At 36.1% G+C, this 23,025-nt stretch overlaps 1 protein-coding gene across 2 annotated transcripts in view; it reads left to right on the plus strand.

Annotated features, from left to right (window-relative positions):
• The first annotated feature begins 688 nt into the window (after positions 1–688).
• Vps45 (vacuolar protein sorting 45 homolog) overlaps positions 689–23,025 on the plus strand; it is a 66,009-nt gene continuing 43,672 nt past the window's right edge. Inside the window, exons 1-10 of one of the 2 annotated variants that reach the window (XR_010048589.1) lie at positions 689–1,533; positions 2,125–2,259; positions 3,575–3,635; positions 8,240–8,319; positions 9,396–9,464; positions 9,612–9,749; positions 10,146–10,256; positions 13,414–13,548; positions 13,942–14,055; positions 14,643–14,810. Coding sequence is in view for 1 of the 2 variants with exons in the window: in XM_063252522.1 (XP_063108592.1) it covers positions 1,441–1,533; positions 2,125–2,259; positions 3,575–3,635; positions 8,240–8,319; positions 9,396–9,464; positions 9,612–9,749; positions 10,146–10,256; positions 13,414–13,548; positions 13,942–14,055; positions 14,643–14,810 (1,104 nt within the window). In the remaining variant the exon portion in view is untranslated. The remainder of the gene's footprint in view (positions 1,534–2,124; positions 2,260–3,574; positions 3,636–8,239; positions 8,320–9,395; positions 9,465–9,611; positions 9,750–10,145; positions 10,257–13,413; positions 13,549–13,941; positions 14,056–14,642; positions 14,811–23,025) is intronic. The other variant, XM_063252522.1, reaches the window with a different exon arrangement.

The raw sequence follows: 23,025 nt of genomic DNA on the forward strand, positions 1-23,025 counted from the left end.
ATTTACTGAAGCTAAGAGTTACGTTCCTGGCAATAGTGTGTTCTAGACAGGGAGCAGTGCACATAGCCTACCCTGACACACAGTATTCATTCAAAGATTCACATTTTTACTTTAATGTATAGCGTAAGACTTTTATTTCAAAAATAGTAAAACGACCAATGGGAAGTGTTATTTATTTAGCAGGAAAACTGGAAAGGAAAACATTCTTACAGTTTCAGGGGTGATGATCATTTATATTTCAAGTAGCTTCCATCTTCAAAGGACTGAAAACTACACAATGTTGTATATTCTTAGCCAGATCAAGATCCTATAGTTCTAGTTTACTTGTATGCGTTTTATTATACAGTGAAAGAATTTATTTAGTAATACTGAAAAAATTAAGCTGGTCATTATTTTGGTAGAAGTATTTACAAGCATTTGTAGTCACAGATTTCTTGCAGTTGTTTCTTGTTATCTTCCTTACTTTACAATTCCCCAAAATAAAGGTACGGGAAAACAAACACCCGCCCGCCTTTTCGATACGGACAAGTGAAAATTGATGACTTTAAGATCAGTTTTAACTTAAAACTTCTGTCGTTTCTTAAATAAAATTTTGCCAATGTCCCTTTAGCTCCTCATACCACGCTAGTTTGCTTGCCCCCCCCCCCAAGGGACAGGAGCCCCCTACCGTTCGCGCCCCTTGGACCGCAGCTCCCAGCGCTCCAGGGAATCAATCTGAGGCCTCTCCAAAAACCGCCCTAAAAGGGATTCCCTTTGTTCATTCACTCAACAAACACTCGTTCAACTTTAGCTGCTTCTGCCTTCGGAATATCAATACGGCCGCACTTTCAGCCCCAAAACCGTGCACTCACAGTCCCGCCTTAGTCGAAAGCCAGGGAGCCGGGAAAGACTCTTCTCAGGCACTGCCTCAGCAAATACTGTGTCTGATTTACCAAATGCCGCCCCTCCCAGGACTAAATGGCCTCGACCATTACGCCAGCTTCCTTCTCTTTATACCTCACTGCCACCCGAGAAAGCGTTAATGACAAACAGTGATCCCGGTCACGTTCAATCGGTGTTGTAGCTGAGTCAGCTCCATGCTGCGAGGCGCCATTCTGGTTCCAAACAGGACAGCATTCAGGCTGCAGTCGAGACTACTGGACCAGGAGCCAGGAGGAATAGAAGAGTCCACGCTGCCGATACCTCCGGGTTGGCGATGGGTCGGAACTCTGCGACTGTCTACCAGCCCAGGGAGTCTCAACTAGCTTTCTCCTTTGGCCAAAGAAGACTGACTCCGGACTCCGCAGCGGAACTACAACTCCCAACCCTGGAGCTGCCCGGACTCCCGGAAGTGCTGCGCCACCAGACGGAAGCAGCTGCGATCCGGCCCAGAGGCTGGGGGTTAATTCGACTAGAAAAAGGGGGCGGGAAGGGCTGCCGGGCACCTGTGAGTCCTCCACAATGAATGTGGTTTTTGCTGTGAAGCAGTACATTTCGAAAATGATAGAGGACAGCGGGCCAGGCATGAAGGTGCTTCTTATGGATAAAGAGACGGTGAGTTGCTTTTGTTCAGTGTTTGGCGAGGAACCCTACCTCAGGATAACCGGTCCCATTCCACTGTAGGATTTGGCATTAAGGTAAAGATAATGAGGGTCAGTTCTGTACAGAACTGAAAAGTTGTATAAAGCTTGCCCGGTGGATTTTCAGTTGAATGGTTCGAACTATTGCCCAGAGACGACTTCTATCCAGAGCGATGTCTCATGAGAGCCAGAAATCGTTTGTATGTGAGACAGAGCACTTAGAAGACTTTGACATGGCCCTGTTATTTCCATTCAGCGTTGTGTTTTTAAGGCAAAGCTGTTGGGGCGTAAGCTGAGATGACAGCTTGTGTACTGGCCACGGAGAAATAATGAATGAATGAAAGCAAGTGTAGGCGATGGAAAAGAAATTTATGAATTGTTTTCAGGAAGAACATGTTTTTCATTCTTGTTCATTACAACCTGATTTGAATGTTTGTAAATATTATTTCACATGTTAGAATTTATCTTAACCAGTTAAGTTTTAATGAAAATCTTGTTTAAATATTGATGCTTATATCAATTTTTCTGGACCATCATAACCTTAGTTAATTTTATTTCGTTGCAGACTGGCATAGTGAGTATGGTATATACACAATCGGAGATTCTTCAGAAGGAAGTGTACCTCTTTGAACGTATTGATTCTCAAAATCGAGAGATCATGAAGCACCTGAAGGCAATTTGTTTTCTTCGACCTACGAAGGTACTACATAAACTGAGCTGCCGTCTAACCAGGCAAATGCAGAACATTCAGCTCTGAAAGCATTAAGAAGGCCAAATAAATTTGTATTATCATCTTGTATCAATGATCCTGATTTATTAGAATTATAACTTTCATTCTTCTTTCCATGTCTCAGTTCACCATTTAACAGCCAGTTCTTCCTTCAAGATGTCTTAGGTTCACACCTATTCCTAAAGCCATTAACTACTCTAACAGAGACCCATATCACTACTTATTTCTGGATTAACTTCCATATCTATCCCTGAACACCATTGCCACTAAATGTTATAATAGCAATCAGTGTTTTTTTTTCCTAAATTGGTACAGGGATGCCGCTGAGCTAAATCCCCAGCCCCACAATCGGTGTTTTGAACCTTTGCTATTTATTCACTTTTGTGCTCAGGAACGTATAATAGCTCAATTTTTCCTTTTGTTTTTTAATCTATATTTAATATATAGTAGTCAAAACTCCTTCTACTGGTTTGGGATATCCTTATGGATCCAACTTTTGTATGTCCCAATTCTTCTTTCCACCAAACTAACTAGGCCTTTTTACTATCTCTTGACCTACTCATTTCTATCCCTTATTTGTTGCTTGTTATCTCCCCCTATTTAAAGATTCTTCAGCCATTTGTTAGCTTTTGTTCATCACCTTTTAAATCTAGCTTGAGTATCTCCTTTAAAAATCCTTTCCTATTTCAGTCTTATTTTGTATACCTACTTACTTCATTTTCATATTCTTCAACTTGCATGCATTTTTTTTGTCACACTTGTATGGTATGTACTTTCCAAAATGCAAATCTGATCATGTTGCCCCAATTTGAAATCCTTGATTGCCTTCTGATTGTTTTTTTGTAGGGAATTCTTGTTTATTTTGTCTTTTGATATTAGAAATTGAATCTAGAGCCTTGCACATGTTAGGACTCTACCACTAAACTGCACCCTTATCCCATTTGATTGGTTTTATGATAAAAATAAAATTTTTAGAGCCAGGGATGGTGGTGCACACCTGTAAACCCACCACTTGGAAGGCTGAGGCAAGAGGATGGCTTTGATTTTGAGCCCAGCCTGTGCTACATAGTGAGTTCAAGTTCATAGTGAGACCCTGTCTTCAAAAACAAAACAACAAAAACACTTCCTATTGCCTGTAAGGTCCATTGTAGTTTAATTCCTACTGTTTCTCCAATTTCAAACTGTAATCATCCTGCCTCAACCTTCCAAAGGGCTGAGATACAGGCATGCACCACCACTCCTGGCATACTTTTTCACTTAAGCAATTGTCTTATTTATTTCATAGGAGAATGTGGATTATCTGATTCAGGAGCTTCGAAGACCCAAATACAGTATATATTTTATTTGTAAGTACATTGGCTCATTGTTTCAGTCGTATACTTAAATCTCAGCTGTATGTTTTCTTGTGCACTTCCTACCATTAAGTTCACTGAATCCATCACACAATTTGTTTTTAAATTATTAGTGGCCAACATTCTCTTCCGAAGAGCTAAATATGATTTTCATTCACCATTGATTTGCTTAAGCAATTTTTAAATTTTACTTTGCCTTTCAACATGCTTTCGAAGTCAAAAGTTTTAAATAGTCAATTTTCATGTCCTATCTCCATAAAAATACATACTTATTTGTATTTTTCATTTATGAGTGGAAGCATAGAAATTGGCTTATTTTGGAGGGGGAGAAACACTTGAGTTTGTTGGAAAAGCAGAGATTTAGCTGGGTGTGGTGGCTCTTGCCTATAATCCCAGCACTCAGGAGGCTGAGGCAGGAGAGGGTCATTGCAAGTTTGAGACCACCCTGGGCTACAAAGTGAGCTCAAGGCCAGCCTGAACTAAATAGTGAGACCCCGTCTCAAAAAGACCCCAAAAAAAGCAGAGATTTATTTTACATAGAAAACATCCAAGTGGGCTGTGGTGGTGCACACCTGTTATCCTAGCATTTGGAAAGCTGAGGCAGGAGGACTACCGTAAATTTGAGGCTGACCTAGACTACTAAGCAAAACCTTATCTCAGGAAAAGAAATCTTACTTTGCCACTTATGTAATTCATGAAATTTCAAGTATCAGGTAGGGATCTCACATGTACACAAGTGTTTTAGGTGGGTAGTGCATAGAGGAAGTCAAAACTAGCTTTATGTTAGTCTAGGATTTGTGTGAATTTCCCTGCCCTATTACCTTCTGCTATGGAAGTTACATCTCTTCTCCTCTAGATGTCATCATTGATCTTTGCAGGCTTAGTATAGTCTGGGTAATGTTTTAATTTAATATTAAGTATGGCATCTGAGAAGTCGTAAAGTTTAAAGACTTTAGATCTTAGGGTTTAGATTGTATGACATACATATTTGCTTCTCTACATACTATTATTTAGTAAAGATACCCAAAATTAACATATTTAATAAGATTTTATATTTTATAAGAGTTGTTGCATACTTTATTTCATTGGCCTTTAAACACTCCAGGAGGTAAAAATGGGCTCTTAGTCTCTCATCTTAGTTTTTCTTGTTTGTTTGCTTGGGGCTAGAAGCTACAGGTTTTCTTTTTTAATTAACCTCCGCATTTTGAAATAATTACAGATTGACATGTGCTATGGTTTTAAGTATGGTTTGTCTGCTCCAAAATTCGTATTGGATTTCAGTCCTATCATGAAATGTTAGGCGGTGGGCAAATGGAATCTTTAAGAAAAAATGAATCCATTCAGTGATTAATGGGTAACTGTACTGAGTACATTTGTTTTGAAAGCCTCTTTGGCTAGATCTCCCTGTCTCACCATGTGATGCTTTGCCTTAGAACTCTGCCAGCAAGTAGGCCATCATGAGCTTTGGCCCTTAAACTGTTTTCTAAAATAAACCTCTTTTCTTTATAACTTGCTCAGACTGCAGTATTATTAGCAGCAGAAAGACTAATAAGACAACATGTAGTTGTAAAAAATAACAGAGATCCCATATATTCACACAGTTTTCCCTAATTTTGCATCTTCGGTGACAATTACAGGATCACATCCAAAATATTAACGTTGCTACATCAGACTACATAACATTGTCTTTTCCACAAGGATTGCTTATACTGCCTTTGCATTAGCCACATCTCCTTTGCTGTCTTAGCCCAGTCAGTAACCTTGACAACCATTAATCTGTTCTCCATTCTATAATTTTGTCACTTCAAGAATATTCTGTAGGGCCAGTGATATACTTCAGTAGCCCAGCTTCTGCTTGGCAAATGCGAGGTCCTGAGTTCGATTCCTATTACCCACCCCCCAATCTGTAAATAGACTCATTTTGCATCTAACCTTTGGGGTTGACTTTTTTCATTAGCATAATTCACTGGAGAGTCATCCAAGTTGTGTCAATAGTACATTTCTTTTTGTTGTTGAGTAGTAGTCTATGTTGGTTGTATTGTATGTTTGTTTATTCACCATTGAAGCCCATCTGAGTTGTTTCCAATTTCTTAATCTTGTTTTTGTTTTTTATGCTAAGGATTGAACGCAGAGCCTTGTTCATATCAGTTAAGTGCTCTTCCACTGAGTTTTAGCCCTTTGTTTTCAGTTTTGACTGCTATAAATGTCTCTGTACAAATTTTTATGTGAATATAGTCTTTCTTTCTTTTGGATAAAATAATTCCCAGTAGCACAATTGCTCAGTGTGATGGTAGTTACATATTTAAGAAACTTCCAAATGTTTTCCAAAATGACTATGCCGTTTTATATGACTGCTGTTTTTCTACTAGCAATGTATGGGTGATATAGTTTCTTTGCATCCTCACAAACATTGGTGCTACTTCTGTTTTTTTATTTTAAATATCTTGATAGGTGTATAGTTATTCTAGTTTGTTGATTGTTTTGTTTTGTTTGAGACTTGGTCTCACTATGTTATTTAAGGTGGCCTTGAACACTCTATGTAGCCAAGCTAGCCTCAAACTCATAGCAGTCTTCCTGCCTCAGCCTCCCAAATGCTAGGATTACAGTCATGCACCACCACACCTGGCTTATTCTAGTATTTTTTAGGCTGATCACAAGCCAGGTCCTTAGTCTCATGTAAATATATATATATTTAAATTTGGCAGTGCAGGGAATATTAGATGGATATATGATAGAATGACTTTTTGCTGAAAATTAAGTCCTTTGCTAAAAATTAAGTGAGATAATGTGGTGAAAGATTTGAATTCTTTTATCCAGTGGTCAAGATTAATAAAAGACAGTAAGTCTGGTATTTACTCTTCTGGTTCTAAACATTGACTTGGGCTATAACTGTGAAGCAGAAGAAAAAATTATATTAGTTAATACTAAAACCTATGAAATATAGGCTGTTGAAATACCTAGGATGGGCAGTCAGTTTCAGAATTTTGTTTGATTGAAGTAAATTAAAATAAATGTTAACGTATTAATGTTATTCATTAATAATTTTCAGTACAATTTATGTTAAAATGACCCATTGATCTCACTTTTTATAATTTTACTTTTATATTTTTTAGGTCTACTTAATCTCTTGTATTATAGATTCCACCTTTTATTAAAATTTTTTATTATGGAAATTTTCAAACATAGAGAAAAGCAGAATAGTAATAAATCACAATGTGCCATCACTCAGTTTCAACAATTATCAAACTCTGCCTGATCTTATTTAGCTATTCTGGCATCTTCTTTGAAGCACGTCTAACACATTATATAGGTCCTGGGACTTAGCTCAATAGCACAGCACCTGCCTGGCACACACAAAGCCCTGAGTTTGATGCCCAGTCAAAAAAAAGAGAGATACAGAGACAATTTCCTCTACAAATACTTCCGTAAGTATATCTAAAAGATACAGACTCATCTTTAAAAAAAAAAAATGCACAATAGCATTTTTTTTAAAATCGGTACTGGGGATTGAACTTACGACCACCTGCTTGCAAGGCAGGTGCTTATGCCATTGAGCTAAATCCCCAGCCCCATAATAGCAGTAATAGAACATTAGCCTGGCTACAAAGTTCTAGATTTGATTCCCACCAATCCAAAAATAAGATGAAGGGAAGGAGAAAGAAGTAGAAGGAAGAGAAATCCTTCCTGTTTTCAAATAATCAGTGTTCAGATTTCAAGTTCTCTCATGTCTTTTTTCATTGTTTATTTGACTCAAGATCAAAATGAAGTCTACACATTGTTATTAGTCAATATATTGATTTTCTTAAATCTTTTATAGGTCCCCCCTTCCATGTAATTTATTTATTGAAGAAGCTGTTAAATTTTCTATACCCCAGGTCTTGCCAATTGCATCCCCTGTGGGTAGTTTTGCATGTTCCTTGCAGTTTAAAATTATCTCAATTCTTGCACCTATAAATTCATAAATGGACATAGAACCTTAATTAGATTGTTTCAATTTATTTTTGGCAAGAATACTTAATAGGTGATGAGTGATTGTGTTGGTTGCTTCCTTTTGTGATATTAGTAGCTGATGACGCTCAGTGTGTAGATCCATCTATTGATTCATTATGTACTGAGAAAATAATGATATTCTGTCATTAACATTTCTTTCTTTTTTTAATGGAATTTTCTTTTGTACTGGGAATTGAACTCAGGACCTCTTGCTTGCCAAGCAGGCATTGTGCCACTGAGCTAAATCCCCAGCTAAAATAGAATATTTTTATAAAGAAAAAATATTCTTGTCTACTATTTGGTACAATTTATATATGACAATCTAAAAAGCTTTCTTCTTTCCCTTTCTTTGACACTTGCATTTCAGTGACTTGGTTCCCTAGCCTTTTGCAATATCTCAAGTGATAGTTCTTTTTTTTTTAAGTGTTATTGTGAATTTATGGATTTGAACATGTTTGTGCCACTCATTCCAATTTGAAGGTGTGTTATTTTGATATGTACCACAATACATAAAACTTATTCATTAGCCTTTAACTCTCAGGTCCATTTATATCTAATTGCAGCAGAAATGATCTCCTTTGAGACAACCACATTCATGTGTGTTTCAGATTTCAGTAATGTAATCAGCAAGAGTGATGTGAAGTCATTAGCTGAAGCTGATGAACAGGAAGTTGTGGCTGAGGTTCAGGTAAACATGTTGATCCTGTACCACGTTTCTTATATTGGCCCTTTTAAAAGACAAAAGTCTAAAAATATGGGAGGTGCTGTCTCAAAAGAAGACTGTTGATTACATAAAATAGATATACATTGCATCAGGTTATACTTTAGAAAGTTTGGAAGAATGTCAACTTTGATAGGAATAGAATTAAAGGAATCAATGGGAAGATGATGAATTGGTAGGAAGGATTTCACAAGAGGAGGGTGTGTCCTATGTTAGTTTTATAAGCCACATGAAGAATGTTCATCAACAAGATTATGCCTGATTGAGAGAGAATAGAAAGCTGAGGTGGTGCATAAGTTTTCTTTCCCTTTTTTTTTTTTTTTTTGGTACTGGGGATCAAACTCACTACCTTGAGCTTGTCAGGCACGCGCTGAGCTAAATCCTGGGCTCTAAATTTTCTTAAAGTTCTCTTTGTGAATATCATGTTTAGAGAGGTAATATTTAGGCTTTTGTATTAGATTAAAGTTTATTAGCTCCTGAACATTTATTCTATCTGCTATGTAGTATAAATCATATTAGGACATATGTCCTTCGTGAATATTTTCGTGTTCTTAAATACATTTATCACCAATGTTTGAATATTATTTGTTATCTAAGCGAAAAATATTGTATTCAGAAGCCACAAATAAACTGAGTTTCAATTTTCAGAAGGTTATGCTAAAAAGAACAATTTATTTTAAATCATATTCTCCCTCATGAGAATACATTGGATAACAAGTTCTTTTTTTTTTTATCTGAGTGCAACACAGTATATCCTAAAGTGGTGTTTTTATTAATTGATAAATATATGGTCTCCAGAAATACCTTATAGGGTATACACTCAAAATTTTTCTTTTTAGGAGGTTAATCATTATTACTGTTTTATCGTTCTTTTAATTCACTCAGGTGACTATTGTTACTCAGTTATTATTTGAACTTTTTATATTCTTTTACACCTGTATTTTACTATTTGCTTTATCACAGTATATTACATACTCAATATTTTTGCTTGAATCAATTAGAGTTCGTGAACTGACTAATGATCTTGGTGTTTTTATTTGCAGGAATTTTATGGTGATTACATCGCAGTAAATCCACATTTGTTTTCCCTCAATATTTTGGGTTGCTGTCAGGTATGGAAGGGAAGGATAAAAAAAATAAGTTAATTTTGTGAGTGGGAGTTAAATCAGTAAGTGGTTAGACATGTTTTTTTCTCTAATAATTTGACTTGTAAAAGAAAATTCAAATATATTTCTCTGAATTAATGTTTTTAATAATAGGGTCGAAATTGGGATCCAGCCCAGCTATCCAGAACAACTCAAGGGCTGACAGCTCTCCTTTTATCCCTGAAGAAGTGTCCTGTTATTCGTTATCAGCTTTCATCCGAGGCAGCAAAGACACTTGCGGAATGTGTTAAAGTATGCATTCTCTGTCCTGCTTTCAGAACATCAAGGCCATTCATTTTTCTATCATATTTCAGAAGCTATCAGGAATCTTTCTATACAGCCAAGGAGAAGACATTGTATTTGGTTTACTGACAAAGAAATAGGTCTAGGTAATTCAAAACGAACAAGAGCTGAGGCTATTAGGTTTAACCTATGAAATATCCACAAGCTATTTAACTTTTGGGATCCAGTTAAACCACTCGTTAAGTAGGGTTTCAAGTCCTAGCTAACCTTTTAAACACATTGAATCCTTTTATGGAAGGCCTATGAAGACATGAAGAACTACCAAATATGACTTTTCTATAGTATTTTTATCATCCCTATCTGCAACTAACTGGTTGACCAAGCCATCTTTCTGTCTTACCACAGCAAGTGATATCTAAAGAATATGAGCTGTTTGAGTTCCGCCGAACAGAGGTTCCTCCGCTGCTGCTTATTTTAGATCGCTGTGATGATGCCATCACCCCATTGCTCAACCAGGTACAGAACCTTTGGTTAGTATAATAGGAGGAGGATTTTAAATGATGTTCACCAAAACGCAATGTGAAAGGAACAGTGTGGTGCGTTCTACTGACCTTCCTATTTTCATCTATTCTTGCTTTTTGCCTTGTATTTCCTGGTGTTCCTTTTTCCCACTTTAGCTGTTGTTAACTCCTTTTTCTGCCTCATCTTTCCTGTCCCTTACTACCACTACTCCTACCCTGAGTCCAGGCAGCTTCTAAACTCTGTAGATTCTAATTTCCGGTGTTCTCTTCTGTCTCCCATTTTCATTGCCGTTGCCTTGGTGTAGATTCTACTGTCTTGCAGGAGTATTGAAATAGTCAACTGTTTGCTTCCCTTTAATGTCTTTTCTTAGCCCATAGACACAAAGTTATTAAATTACATTTCCACTCAGATTTTTTTTTTTTTTCGTTTTTACTGGTACCAGGGATCGAACTCACGGCTACCTGCTTGCAAGGCAGGCGCTTATGCCGCTGAGCTAAATCCCCAGCCCCTAAATTACATTTCCTAACACAAAGATCCAATCCTATTACTCCTAACTTAAAATATTCCATAGTTCCCATTTGCTTACTTGCTTAAAAACAAACACCTGTCTGGTTGTGGTGGTACACACCTATAATCCTAACACTTGGGAAGCTGAGGCAGGAGGATCTCTGTGAGTTTGAGGCCAGCCCAAACTATATGGTGAGACCCTGTCTCAAAAGAAAAAAAGGTAAACTCCTAAATTTGGCATCAAAAGTTTTTATAATGTTGGGGCTGGCGGTTTAGCTCAGCGGCATAAGCACCTGCCTTGGAAGCAGGCAGTCGTGAGTTCGATCCCCGGTACTGATAAAAACGAAAAAGCCAAAAAAAAAAAAAAAAAATGTTTTGGGGCTGGGGATTTAGCTCAGCGGCATAAGCGCCTGCCTTGCAAGCAGGCAGTCGTGAGTTCGATCCCTGGTACCGATAAAAAGGAAAAAGACAAAAAAAAAAAAAAAAAAAAAAAAAAAAAAGTTTTTATAATGTGTCCTGAAACTCCTATTAAAATTTCAGCACACTGCTGCATAGATCCCATGTGATTTTTTGCCATCATGCTTTTATTATGACCACTGTCTAAACTCTGGAATGTTGGAAATACCTTCTCATCTCTTAAAACCACTCAAAAAAGCCATATAACATTTTCTCAAAGCTTTTATTCTTTTCTTCCCCACTAAAATCAAGGTAGATCTTTTTATCTCTATTATATTTCATGCAACATTGCCAAGTTATACCTTTGGCTGTTTTCATCCTCTCACATGTTATACACTCCTTTAAGGCAACCTACATCTTACCAGTGTCATTCTGCAAGTACAAGCACACTTCCTTGAATCTAGTAGATGTACAGGCTCTATTAATATGACTTTGGATTAATAGGAAAAACATAATCTATGTTTAACTTTCTACTCAACTTGATAATGTTAATGTTGTGTTCACTTCAGTAACATATATTAAAAATAATACATATTATTATATTATAAAATAATAATGTTAATGCCAAGGAGTACCTGTGGCTGTGTAGTGAAACTCCTCCATAAGATAACCCTGTATTTCTAAAATTCAAAATAATGTATATAAACTAAGAAATATTTGATAATAGAAATAGAAAGAAAAATAATTGCTTGTAGTTCTGCTACCAAAGAAAAGTTACTATTCATTCAGTAAATTTGACTGAGGACCTGTTATATGCTGTGTACTAAACTAAGTACTAGAAATAAAAAGTTAATGTCTATCTAGAACATATAAAGAATTGAAAAAAATCAGAACCCTCAGGTTCAAACACTTAATCCAAAAATGGGCATCTGAAATGAATACACACTTCTCAGGTGAAGAAAAAAAATGACAAATAAATATATGAAAAAATGTTCAACATTGTTGGTCACCCAAGTAATGCAAATTAAAATGATACTGAGATTCCACCTCACCTCAGAAAGAATAGCCATATCAAGAAATCAACCAATAACAAATGCTGTAGGGGCTGAGGGGAAAAAAGGAAACTTTTCCACTCTTGGTGGGAATGTAGACTGGTACAACCATTCGTGGAAATTCCTCAAAAAAAACTAGGATTAGAGGTCCCATTTGACCCAGCTATTGCCCTTCTAGGTATTTTTCCAGAATTAAAAGCATCATACCACAATGATATATATGCACTGATGTTTAAAGCAGCACAATTTGTAATAACTATAGCATATAGATTATGAACTTTTGGATTCTAGATTTAGAATGTAAAATTCTGGAAAAAAAACCCTTAGTCTTATATAATGGACTTATGACAGTAATTTATTCTCAATAAAATAATAAGACATTTGGGGCTGGGCATGGTGGCACATGTGTCTAATCCTAGCACTCAGGAGGTTGAGGCAGGAAATCACCATGAGTTCAAGGCCAGCCTGGGCTACCTGATGAGTCAAGGCCAGCCTGAACTGCATGGCAAGTCTCAAAAAACAAAAAAAAAGGAAATTTGGGGGTTTCTTTCCAATTTTAACAAATTTACATTTTGTAAGACTGGAAAGCAGTCCTTCACAGTTCATTATAGGTAAAAATACTTGAAAAATGGATTCAGAAGCAAGTTTCTGAACATGCCAATGTTTTGATCAAAACTCACAAGGTTTTTTAAAAAATATTAGTGTTCCCAAGATAAATATAGCACCACTCAGATCTGTAAAAACATACTTAACCCCCACTGCTAAATTTGACTGGCTTAAAAAAAAAAAAGAACACACTTAAGCTGCAGAAAACCACAGAAGTGTACAGGAAATGGTACAGTTTGTAACCGACTACCAATATAGCCCTATCTGTGAAGACAAAAATATATTCTTAATTCATAGGCAAAAATTAAAGCTAATAATAGATCTAGTTTGTTTTCTATCAAGAATATTAATCTTGCTGCTCTTTTCCCTAAAGTGTCAAATCTAAAATTATTTTGACTTTTGGATGTTTAACCAATTACAATGGCAAACTTAATTCTTATCATAGCAGAAAATATTAATAATATGAACTAAATACTCTTCACATAAAGCATGCTAGTTACTAAGAATGCTATCAATTTTTTGGTTTCTTGATTTACTATTTCATATTTTGTCATTTACTCTTTTTTTTTTTGTTACAATTCTTTGTTTAGTGGACATATCAAGCCATGGTCCATGAACTACTGGGCATAAACAACAATCGAATTGATCTTTCCAGAGTGCCGGGGATCAGTAAAGACTTAAAAGAGGTTGTCCTGTCTGCTGAAAATGATGAATTCTATGCTAATGTAGGTGATTTCAAGTTTTTAAAATTGTTTTTGGTTGTTTTTATATAAGAAGGTCAATATTTGCTTGTTGTAATGGAAAAGATACAGAATATCATGTAGAAGAATGATAAGAGGCATCCTACTGATGCTTAAGTGGAGGCAAAAGACTTGGATTTGGACTCTATAACAACTTTTTTTTTTTTAGAAATCACAAAGTTGTTTATGTCCATCTCTTCTAGTAGCTCTTTGTAAGAATAATAGTGGTATTCATTACTAGTGTCCTGGCTAATGTCCAAATTTGGTAATTAAATTGGAATTTGCCCTTTAAGTTTATGATCAGGGTTCTTTTTTACTTTTTTTAAATTGTCTGAAAGAACAATTGATGAATTATGCTTCCATTATTCTTTTCCACAGAACATGCACCTGAACTTTGCAGAGATTGGTAGCAATATAAAGAATCTCATGGAAGACTTCCAAAAGAAGAAACCAAAAGAACAGCAAAAACTAGAATCAATAGCTGATATGAAGGTAAATCAAAAATATACATAGGTGACTTATAAATGGGACTTTGGAATTACTCAGGGTAAGCAACATTTTTGAAATCTTCTGGCTCTGATTTCTACCTTGGTACATTTTATTTGGTTTAATATATTTTCTGTAATGCCTCTCTTTAGTGAATAATGTAATGAAAATTCATAATAAGCTATGTGCTTCTTTCCATTCCACAATATTATTTGTACTCTTTAAAGATGCAAGGAATGGGCATAGCATACACCTCTAATCCCAGTGCTTGGGAGGCTGAGACAGGAGAATTGCCACAAGTTCGAGGCCAGCCTGTACTATATAGTGAGTTCAAGGCCAACCTGAGCTAGGTAGCAAGACCCTGTCTCAATACACAGCAACAACAAAACCCAAGAATGAACAAAGATGCACCTATTGCCATATATCAGTTTTTCTCTTTTTAAATATAACAAAGTTCCATGTTATTGAAAGTTTTAAGTGCTTTAGCCTGAGCAGAAAAACACTCCCAGCATTTTAAAATTCCTTCTTCATATGAGCCTAGCCTTGGCCAGAAAAAAACAGAATCTCCCATTAATGTTTTTCTTACATGGCAGGCCTTCGTTGAGAATTACCCACAGTTCAAGAAGATGTCTGGGACTGTGTCAAAGCATGTGACAGTGGTTGGCGAACTGTCTCGATTGGTCAGTGAACGGAATCTGCTGGAGGTTTCAGAGGTTGAGCAAGAACTGGCCTGTCAAAATGACCATTCAAGTGCTGTCCAGGTCAGTCCAATTTGATGGGCACCTACTTTACATAAGACACTGTGCAGGCATACAAAAGCAAGCAATATTTCTTCACCAACATAGAATGGAGTGTAACAAGGAGTTAAGACAGGGACCAGTGATACAGCTCAGCAGTACAGCACGCCTGGCAAGTGTGGTCCTGAGTTCGATTCATGGTACCAAAAAAAAAGGAGTTGAAACAGGAACACAAGTGAATACCATTTAAGATAGATTTATAATCAGAGTCACAGAAGAGCATATTGCATCTCCAAGTTCAGTCAGTTAATTGAGTATTTATCAAGATCACCTAGTTTGGGGCTGGGGATTTAGCTCAGCGGCATAAGTGCCTGCCTTGCAAGCACACAGTTGTGAGTTCGATCCCTGGTACCAGTAAAAAAAAAAAAAAGAGATCACCTAGTTTACTAGAAAGACCACTAGATGAGAATCAGGCGATCTGGATATTACCATTGGTTTACCAATCCTGGCTTTGTTATCTGGAGCTGCCGACTTAGTCTCTGAGCCTCATTTGTAAAATAAGCATAATAACACTTATCTCACAGGGTTATTAGGAAGACATTGAAAGATAAAATATATATATTAAGATGCATTATCTAAGTTTTCATTTGTTTGTTTTTGATACTGGGAATTGAACTCAGGATTTCACCTTGCCAAGCAGGTACTGTGCTGCTGAGCTAAATCCCTGGCCCTAAGTTTTTTTAATTACTAGAGATTGGTTTTCATTCCACCAACGTGTGAATGCCTGCTACAAGTGGACACTGCTATGAAGATCTGAGATTACAAAGATGAGTAAGATGCTACCCTTTTCCTTAGTGTGCTCTCATTACCGGAAAGGAAAAAGAAATTATATGAAGTTGTAATATCATGGCATAATGGCTTTTAGTGAAGATATTTATACAGGGATATGGAAATATGGAGGAAGGACAACTGTTTCCCCAAGGATTGGGACTTCTGAAAACTTCTTAGAGAAGTCAACATGAGACCTGGGTTTGAAGAGATAAGTAAATGGGTGGAGAAAAAGGAGAAACACAAAAATCCTCAGCAGAAGAATAGTTCAATGCAGATAGTACAGAGTATAACCGAGAGTTATACAGATAAACTGGAAAGACAGGTTGGGGCCAATCTATGGCCACTGAAAGGAGATTGGGCTTTAATCTTTATTTATTTATTTATTTATTTATTTATCTTTTTCCTTTTTATCGGTACCAGGGATCGAACTCACGACTGCCTGCTTGCAAGGCAGGCGCTTATGCCGCTGAGCTAAATCTTCTGGGCTTTAATCTTAAAATGGTGAAAGTCACAAAGGATTTTAGAAGAAAAGTGACATAATCAAACCCGGACCTCAAAAATTTTTCTACTCTAGTTGAAGAGATAAAACCAAAGTACAAACCGGGCATGGTAGCACACACCTGAATCCCAGCACTCAGGAGACTGAGGCTGGGATTGCCGTCAATTCAAGACCAGCCTGGGTTACATAGTGAGTTCAGAACTAGCTTGAACTATATAGTGAGATCCGTGTCAAAAAGTAAAACAAAAAGGAAGCAAACAAACAAAAAAAAAACACACTAAAGTACAAGAAAAAAAATAGTATTTAATTAAGTCAAAATTGTGATAGTAGAATAGACTTTCAAATTATTAGGAAGAGTTTCTTATATAAAGCAGTGTTAAGATAGTCCTCATAAAGAATGAATAGAATTTGAAGGAGGATTTCAGTCAGGAATAACAGCAAATGCAAAGATGCACAAGTATGCAGGAAATAATAAACATTTGACCTTTTGAGAGTGGGGGTAGAAAAGAAATAAAAGATAAAACTGAATAGGTAAACAGGAACCAGTATATGAAGAAGCTTATAAGAGATATTTGTACTTGCTGAGGTAGGCAGAGAGGTCCAGTGTAGGACCTTGTGTAGAAAGTTGTTATGAAAGCAGTATTTTAGGAAATTTAGTCTAGTAAGAGTGAAATGGAAATGCAAAAACTGAAGTCAGAGAAATTTTCAGACCTAACAGTGATAGTAATAAAAATGTAAATAGTTACAGGCAAATCTGAGCGACATTGAAAAGGGCAGAAACAACATGACAAATTGAATATAAGGACATAATGGCAGAAAAAATTAGAGGTAATTCTGAGGTTCCTGAGAAATGACAAGATGTAGTGCCCCTAACAAGGAATTTAGCAAAAAGTGTCCTTTGGGAGACAGTTATTTCTAAGACACTTACAAGAAGCACATTTCTTATTTTTCTAAAGCTTCACTTCTCTTTCCTTGCTGCAATTCTATTTTATTTCCTAAAACGAAGCCAGCTTGGTATACTAGAAATGCACAGACTTTGGAGCCAGACTCTTTTGGCTTATACCCACCTTTACTTACCAAAGTTTCTTTAGGAAAATTACTGACTTTGCCCAAGCATCAGGGATAGAAATTGCAGAGGCCTTGTCACGAAGATTCAGTGTATTATATAAAATGTTTCTCATATGATAGGCATTTTGTAAACATTGGTTCCCTTCCTTCAAGTGTAATTTTTTTATTCATAGTGTAATCAATACAAAGAAATCCACTTGCAGCTACTCTTATTATGTTAAGATCTTTACTGAGATTTACAGTTTTGGTGTTAATTTTTTAAATGTTTGTTGAGGTTTCCCTCTGAAAGCACTACATAAAGATGCTAATTACTTTAGATTTATGTAAATGCTTTTTCATTATTGTTTTAGTTTTTTCACTGTGTTCCTAAATCTTCACAAAGAACTCTGTCCTTTATACTGACATTATTTTTAAAGCATATTAACTTCTAATTAATATAAATATTTGATGAGGGAAGACTATAGTAACAGTTAAGTCTATTAATAGATGGGGGGTTTTTTTTGGTTTTTTTTTTTGTCTTTTTCCATTTTATCGGTACCGGGGATTGAACTCATGACTGCCTGCTTGCAAGGCAGGCGCTTGTGCCACTGAGCTAAATTCCCAGCCCCAATAGGTGATTTTTTTTTTTTTTTTTTTTGGTCTTTTTCGTTTTTATCGGTACCAGGAATCGAACTCACAACTGCCTGCCTGGAAAGCAGGCGCTTATACCGCTGAGCTAAATCCCCAGCCCCAATAGGTGATTTTTAAATTTGTTTTTGTTTTAGTTTTTTGTGTTGGTTTTGTGGTGCTGGGGATTGAATTTAGAGGGCTGTACCACTGAGCTATATTCCTATCCCTTATTTTTTAATTTTGCAACAAGTTTTAACTAAATTGCCCCAACTGGCTTTGAACTAGTGATTCTCCTACCTTAGCCTTCCAAGTAGCTGCAGTTAGAAGCATACTCCACCCCGAGCATGTTAATAAGCATCCTTAAAGTTACTCCATGTATGTCAAAGTGGTGTGTTAATGTCTTTCTTTTAATTCAGATATCACCATATGCTACATACAGTTCGGCATTTATTCTTTCACTTAACCATGTGTCTCAGAAACTGTTCCAGATCAAAACTAAAGACTCACTCCTTTTTACTGCTAAGTAGTATCCTTTATTTATTTTTGGTACTGGGGATCAAACTTATGACCTCGAGCTTGTCAGGCAGGCGCTTGTGCTGCTGAGCTAAATCCGCAACCCCAATAGTATCCTTTGTATAAAGTTATACTGTACCATAGTCTATTTAACTTATCCAACCTACTTTAAACAACCCTATTAATAATAGTTTATAGTTGTTTTGTGGCTCTAAGAGAAGCATTTCTATATTTACCTCAATAAAATCAGTCTATAAAAACAAGTTTGTCTTGTAACTAAATTTAAATTTCCTTATTTTTTTCACTTGATTTTTTTCCCTTTAAAACGGTAAAATCAAACTTAGTCATTAGTCCATTTTAAAGTCTTTGTGTGTCTACCATATGGAAATCAATTAGAAAAAATTATTATAACTTCTTGCCTGAAACTTTACTTTTTGTTCACTTTAAAAGTAGTTATTTTAAAAATATAAGCTCTATTTATAATCCACTTTATATTTCCAAAACTTACATTTTGGAGGTTTTCTTGTTCAAAGTGCACTATTGGGCTTTATAGTAAGCATTAGACTCAGACTCCCTTACCATAAAGGATTTCTTTGGCAACAAGATTTAAATAGCTCATAATGGGGACTTTTGTTTAATAGTGATTGGATACCAGGAGTCTGACCCCTAAATGGGTCATAGCATTCCTTGGCTTGACCTTAGATAGTAATACGTCATAAAGCAGTGAGCTGAGGTTTTTTTGAATAGAGATGGGTTTTGCTTTACTGAATAGTAAACATATTGTGGTAAGAAAGAAATGCTTGTATACTGCTAAAAATTAATCTATAAATTGCTGCCATTTCTAACCCATTGTCCTACATACTAACAAAATTTTGATTTAGAAAGAATTTCACTAGAATCAAACAAAGTACAGCATATTATCATTGAAGCCTGTCATCAAAAGAGCTTTATTTGATTTGTAAGGAAGATTTTTCATATCATGAGAAGAAGCATCTTCAGAAAGTGAGCAGTCCCCAGTCCCTAGTCCCACCCATGTTGTCATATCACTGCCTTTCATTTAAGAAAAAATCCTTCTTTCCTAACCTTGGTCAAAGATCTCAAATCATAGTGTTAATGACACATACTAAAGACTCAATAACTATGTGTTAGGAAAATGAGGAAAAAGAGTTCCATTGAAGAAATATAGAGTGATGGCTAAACACATGGGCTGTGATGATGTGGATCTGAAAATGATCCTTAACCACTTGAGTCCCCCGTCCTTTGGTCTGTGAAATGGGAGAAAATAACAGAACTTGCTGCAGAGATTGTGGTGAGGGGACAATGAGATGATATTTGTGAAGTTCTTAAGATGGTACCAAACACTAGGTTGGGGATTTAGCTCAGCGGCATAAGTGCCTGCCTTGCAAGCAGGCAGTCGTGAGTTCAATTCCCAGTACTGATAAAAAGACAAAAAAAAAAAAAAGATGGTACCAAACACTTAACACTTGCCACAAATATTAACTGTCACCATTAGATGTATTATTTGATGGCAGATACATTTCTACTTTCTTTATGACATCCAGAACCTATTTTTAGTTCACTGATGTCCTTGATTCTCTTCCCAATTTTTCTTATCAAAATCTTTTTTTAAAAAAACTGCTTGAGATAAATTGGGCTATTTTTATCAAATCAGAGTAAAAATTCTCTTTTTTAAAAAAAAATCTCTAAGCAACACTTAGCCAGTATTTCAGAAGCAGTGTTGAGCAAAAAAACCTCCAACACTGCTAAATTGTATGTTGGCTAGTGAATAAGAAAAAAAATACAGTACTGAATGAGGCATACAGTCAATGGAATTGAGTCCTGTCTACTTTTATTATTTTTCCTAGATAAGTTCTCTATAGTCCCACAGCACTAGTCTTTCAAGCTGTTCAATCAGGTTCATTTGTATTAGATCAACATGTCGAACACTTATGCCAATTTCATCTTCCTTTCCTAATCTGTTAACTTATTTTGTTTTTCATTGGCTGTTTATTTTACAAATGTGTAAGGGAATGATTCTGTGTTTTAGGTGAAATAAAAGCAAAAAGAAAAAAAGGGAGGCTCTCTTTGATTACTGAGCTGATCTGTAATTTGTATAATAGTTTAAAATGAAGATATGTCTTAAATTTTTTTTCTTGCTGTACTGCATCATCACAATTTTGAAAGAAAAAACAAAAAAGTAGAAAAATAGCCAGAAACAATGAAGGAATCTAGAAATATAAGAAAGAATTGTTTTCTCTGATCTTTTCTGAAATAAATGTTAGTTTCTTTTGGAGAGTCAGCCTCCAAAGAAAGCGCAAAGTTTTTAATAGTTTATTTAATAATATTATCATTATTATTAAATATTATATAATATTACTTATATTTTATATAATAAGTACTCTATTTAATAATAATTTTGTGTTTTGCTGTTTAGTCATCCATCATGGTTCTATAGTAGTTTACCTTTTTTCTTGATAGTTGTAGGATTATGAAATTTTAATAAAAAGGAACCTAATAGCCAGGCATGGTGGTGCATGCCTGTAATCCCAGCACTCAGGGAGATAGGAGGATCGCCATGAGTTTGAGGCCATGCTAGACTGCAGAGTGAGTTCAAGGCTAGCCTAAACTTCATAGTAAAACCCGGTCTCAAAAAGACAAAAATCAGGGGGCTGGGGGTTTAGCTCAGCGGCATAAGCGCCTGCCTTGCAAACAGGCGGTCATGAATTCGATCCCCGGTACCAATAAAAATGAAAAAGACAAAAATTAAAAATAAAAATAAAAAACCCAAAAAGTCATATAATAAGTGCTATCATATAACTCATACCTGCTGTATAGTTAGAAGCCTCTGATTCTTTTTTCTCCTCTTTTCTGGTTAGTGCCCTGGAATCTCAGTGAAAAGTATGCCACTATTGGTCAGTTGTGAGTTAGGTAGCCAAAAGGAAAATAATTCATAACAAAATCAAAAGATGATATGGGATTAAAGCAGACAAAGATTGGTAGATATTTTCTAAGGATGGATATCGCTGAAAAGGAAGAAAGACCTCAGCTTATACCTGGAGATTCCTTTTCATGAGGAACAGATGAGTCTGTAGAAATGGGCCTGTGCCGTTAGGTTCAAAGAGCTCAAAAGTAGGCAAAAATGGTCTACTCAAAGTAACCGTAGGTCAGATATTGGCCCAGTCGTCAACGGAGTACTGAGTCAAGCCAGAAAATCTGAATACCAGTACCACATCTTAAAAAACAGGAATGGATTCTTGGATGTGATACTGAACAAGATCCAAGTGAAGGTAATTAGAAAGGAAACAAACAGAAAGAGCACAAGCTGTTTACTGCAACTGGTGTTGACTGTTTCCATGCTAAACGTGCAGGTTTATAGTTAGTTGCTTAGCTGTCTCAGATTTGCTTAAAAGTACAGGTCAACCAGGAATTGAGTGGAATAGAGGTAAAAGTAACATGACTGTAGGTCAGGAAGTAAAATATCCCTGGAAGAAGAGTGACAACAGAGGCCCCAGATGGGATTTCTCAGTGTTTTAAACCTGTGCCACGTTGACTGAAACATGAAATTATGTATGTGTATGTGATAATTATCATAAAATATTTCCTTCACATTATGCTAGAAAATAGTGGAACGTTTGAACAGATATTCTAAACAGGCTGTACCGTGGTTCCTATATGGAAAACTTTCCACAAAATGAAAATAAGTGATAAAATTCTATGAATGTGGGTTCTAAGTGAGGCATAAGTTCCTTTTTGATCTCTTATGGGTAATGGTAGTGAAATTTTAACCCAGAAAAACAGCAGGAATTCCTCTAAGAGAAATTTTTACTTGAACACTACCTTGGAGGGTTATCATGTTAGTCCCTATTCTTTGTGTGCAAAAAAACTCAGTTGTGAAACATTAAGGAAATAAGGTATATGACAGTGTCTTCAAGGAGGAAAAAAACTAAAACAAGATTTCAAAACAGGTAAATTAGGGGCCAACAATGGTACATACACTGCATTGTCTTCCCCAAATCATTCACCCAGAGCACAGAACATCTGCCTTCAATGGTCCGAACAATACCAGCACAAATCGTTCTCTTCAGTGAACTCGGAGAAATCAGTAGTATAACTGTCTTAACTATTTTTTTAATATACATATGCACATACATATATACCTGTGTTTTTTCTTTCAGCTTCTCACACTAGTGAGACAATACAGTGTTTACATAGGTATGTCATTTCACTTAAGAGTATGGTCTCAAATTGCATCCATTTACCTATAAAAGTCTCCAGTTTCTCCTGCTTTATGGCTGAGTAGTACTCCATTGTATAAAAATACCACATCTTTTTTATCCATTCTTCAGTCAGTTAGCATTTAGGTTGTTTCCAAAATCTGGTTATTATAAATTGTGCTGCTATAAACATTCCCATACATCCCTATGGTATGATGTTGCAAATTCTTTTGGGAAGATACCCAGAAGGGGATTAGCTAAGCCAAATGGGACATGTAGTACTAGTTTTCTGAGGAATCTCCACACTGATTTCCACAATGGTTACACCAGTCTGCATTCCTACCAACAGTGGAGAATGACAACAGAGGCCCCAGATGGGATTTCTCAGTGTTTTAAACCTGTGCCAAGTTGACTGAAACATGAAATTATGTATGTATATGTGATAATGGAACAGATTAGAACATACAGAAACAATTCCAGGCACATTAAGCCACCTTATCCTTGA

Source organism: Cavia porcellus, unplaced genomic scaffold (genome assembly GCF_034190915.1).
Source record: "Cavia porcellus strain 051 isolate PalLab524CR breed Dunkin Hartley unplaced genomic scaffold, mCavPor4.1 scaffold_1, whole genome shotgun sequence".
Classification (NCBI taxonomy): domain Eukaryota; kingdom Metazoa; phylum Chordata; class Mammalia; order Rodentia; family Caviidae; genus Cavia; species Cavia porcellus.